This window comes from Heptranchias perlo, chromosome 9 (genome assembly GCF_035084215.1).
Source record: "Heptranchias perlo isolate sHepPer1 chromosome 9, sHepPer1.hap1, whole genome shotgun sequence".
NCBI lineage: Eukaryota > Metazoa > Chordata > Chondrichthyes > Hexanchiformes > Hexanchidae > Heptranchias > Heptranchias perlo.
Genome location: NC_090333.1, coordinates 44,016,492 through 44,019,730, shown reverse-complemented (window position 1 = coordinate 44,019,730; position 3,239 = coordinate 44,016,492). Strand labels below are relative to the sequence as shown.

At 42.5% G+C, this 3,239-nt stretch overlaps 1 protein-coding gene across 1 annotated transcript; it reads right to left on the bottom strand.

Moving 5' to 3' along the window:
- Positions 1-779: 779 nt before the first annotated feature.
- On the bottom strand, positions 780-3,029 carry caiap (CARD- and ANK-containing Inflammasome Adaptor Protein). The gene has a single exon (XM_067989592.1). It carries the CDS (start codon positions 3,027-3,029, stop codon positions 780-782), a length of 2,250 nt encoding a protein of 749 aa, XP_067845693.1.
- Positions 3,030-3,239: the final 210 nt, after the last annotated feature.

The window sequence follows — 3,239 nt, the reverse complement described above, 5'->3', positions numbered from 1 at the left end:
CCCCCTTGCATCGCAAAATAATATTAGATCATTACATTCCTTTGTATGGTTTTGAGGTAAATTGGAAGTGAAATTACTAAACTTTATGTCCCCTTAAAATTACAGCATAAAAATTGAGACTCACTAAAAAAAATCAGCAAGGCATGTCTGTACACTAAGTAACAATACATGTTAGGCAGAAATGTTCTATGTTTTAGTCATGTGTTCTGACGAACGGTTAACAACCTGAAATGTTAACTCTGTTTCTTTCTCCACAGATGCTGCCTGACTTGCTGAGTGTTTCCAGCATTTTCTGTTTTTATGTCAGATTTCCTGCATCCATGGTATTTTGCTTTTGATTCAGAATGAGCTTTGCTTTTTTCCATTTTCTCCCCTCTTCCTCTGAAAACGCTATCATGCTAAATTCCAAACATGTCAGCGGCCCTTCAGTACCATCTATCATGTGTGAATCTTGATAGTCAGTGTTGGTCGACTATTCAAATTTGCGGTCCGAAGACTGTATCACAGCCGAGCCTGATCTTGTCCTCACCCAATGTTCACACGGTACATTTTCCAACAAGGGTTACTGGATAGCAATCGGAAGCAGGAACGCTAGCTAATTTTTCTGCCCCTGAGCTACAGGGTGGTGTAGCCTCTCAATGCCAACTTGGTTGAGGTTAGTTAACTCAGCACAGAACAGTTGAAACTGGGACCATACTGGTCTATATGACTCAGTCCATACTAGGCAGTGCATTGACCAATTAGGCCATCAGGGGAGTTGAGTTTTTTCTTCTAATTTGTTATTTAGTTAACATCATTTTTTTTCTCAACAATGCTGCTATTTGTTGGTGGCTGTCTGTATCGCCACTTTCTGCAACTTGAAGAGGAGTCTTCCTTAAACTATTTGTAGAGTGAAACTTGGGTTTTCCACCTTCAGACCAGTTGATTAGTATTTGGGCAGTTTTAAAGTTGCCCGATTTGCAAGCACAATGCAGAGGTGTGTCTTTGGCATTGTCTAAAGCATTCGTGGCAGCTCCGCTGATCAATAATAACTCTACCAGGTCCTCGTGACTATGCTCTGCCGCTAGATGTAATGGTGTTTTCCGCCAAACATTCTTATCATCTATGTTTTTATTTTTCCCAGCCAATAAAAGTGCCTTGACAACTTTGTTATGGCTTTTGCTGGCTGCATAGTGCATTGGAGTATTCCCATCCATATCCTTTATAGCAAACCTGGCCTTTCTGGTTAACATCAAAGATACAAAGTCCAAATGGCCCTCATTAGCAGCCAAGTGGAGTGGGGTCTTCTTCTCTTTATTTACTGCATTAGGATCAACCTGGTTATTCAGAAGTAGCTCTGCAATGGAGGCATTTCCAACTATAGCAGCCATGTGCAAGGGTGTTCTCATGTATCTGTCTTTAGCATTCACATCTGCTTTGTTCTGGATGAGACACTCTGCTGTATCTTGGTTACCTCTTTGTGAAGCGATATGTAAGGGTGTAACTGCTTCCTTATTGCGCGCATTGACCTTTGAACCTCCTCTTATCAAAGTGTCTATCATTGGTGGTTGGTTATGAAAGGATGCGATGTGCAGGGGTGTTTGGTCGCCAGAGCCAATGATGTTTGCATCCATCCCCATGTCCATCAGCAGCTTTGCAACAGAAAGAGAACCAATCTGGACCGCTAGGTGTAATGCACTGTTCATATTTGGTGTCCTTTCATCTAAACGTGCGCCTTTATTTATCAGGACTTTGACAGATTCTGCATGGCCTAGTTCTGCTGCTAACAGTAAAGGGGTGTATTGCATTCCATTTCTGGTGTTGACATCAATGCCCTGATCAATTAGAATGCCCACAGTTCTGTGTAGATTTTTCTGAACTGCTTTAAAGAGTGCATTGACTATAACAGTAGGGCTAATCCCACTGCCATGCTCCAAGAACAGCCTAATGAGGGATTGGTTGTCACTATTAAATGCTGCATCAATCAGATCGACATCAACCTTGGCTCCAGCCTCCAGCAGTACCTTCACAGTGTTGAGATGTCCTTGGGAAGTAGCATGAAACAATGGAGTCCTGTTCTTCTCGTCCTTAGTGTCAACCGGAGCTCCATATTTGAGAACGATTTGTGCCAGTTTGCTTTCATCTCTGAGTGCAGCCATGTGCAAAAAAGATTTCATCCTTTTATCATTTCTGGCTTCTTCTTTCAACATCAGCTTCACTATGGGGAAATGATTGTTCTGGGCAGCTAAGTGCAATGGACTTCTGGATTCTGTATCCAAAGCGTAGATGTGTGCTCCAGCTTGGAGAAGCATTTTTGCTGCTCCTGTGTGCCCCTTCTCTGCAGCCCGGTGGAGAGGCGATTGTCCTTTGTTATCCCTCACCTCTATCTTTGCTCCTTTATTTAATAAATATTCAATAATCGTAACATGTCCCTGGGCAGCAGCAATATGCAACAGGGTTTCATTATTAGTATTCGTGCCATTTACGTTGCTGTCTCCGAAAGCTCTATCGAGACTGGAAAGATCTCCCAATGCTGCAGCTTGGTAGAGCTTAGTCAGTTCAACGTGGGCTGGTTGAGGTCTAGCAGCTGTTTTTAGCACCTGACGTGGCTTCTTTTTAGGTGTCATGTTCTGTGTGAATTCCTCTGCCTTTTTTGGCGTATTCCTGGGGATTTCATCCTTATCTCTCTCCAAAAGGTAACCCACTAGCTGTCTCTTGGCATCCCCAAAGCAGCTGGAGACATTACTGACATAGCTTCTGATGTAGTCATAGAGAGCTGGTTCTACATACTTGAGGCAAGGATAGAAAAACAGTCTACAGGCTCTCTCACCACAAGAAACCAACATATCCAGAACTCTTGAGTTTTTTTCCTCCCGTGTCCTGTAGTTTAGCACAGCGATTCTCTTATCTGATGAAATGATATGATTCTCAACCAACCAGTCCACAAGATGATCAGTGTTGATAATCCCTGCTACCAGTTCCTTTTTCTTGCTCTGAAGAACCTCAATTGCATATGGATTTGTAAAAATACCTGTTCCGCGCATGGGCATTGTGGCAGATCTAGATGAGTGCTAATCAAGATATAGGCAGCAGAAACCTTTATCTTTCTGGCAATTGTCAAATCCTGAAGCAATGAACGTCACTACACTTCATTAAGTGGCTGAAAGTCAATCATTATTAAGTTGATGTAACTTGCTGTTAAAATGGACTCCTCAGAGGCTTGTGCAATACAGCAAAGATCCACAACTAGTGTAAAGTGA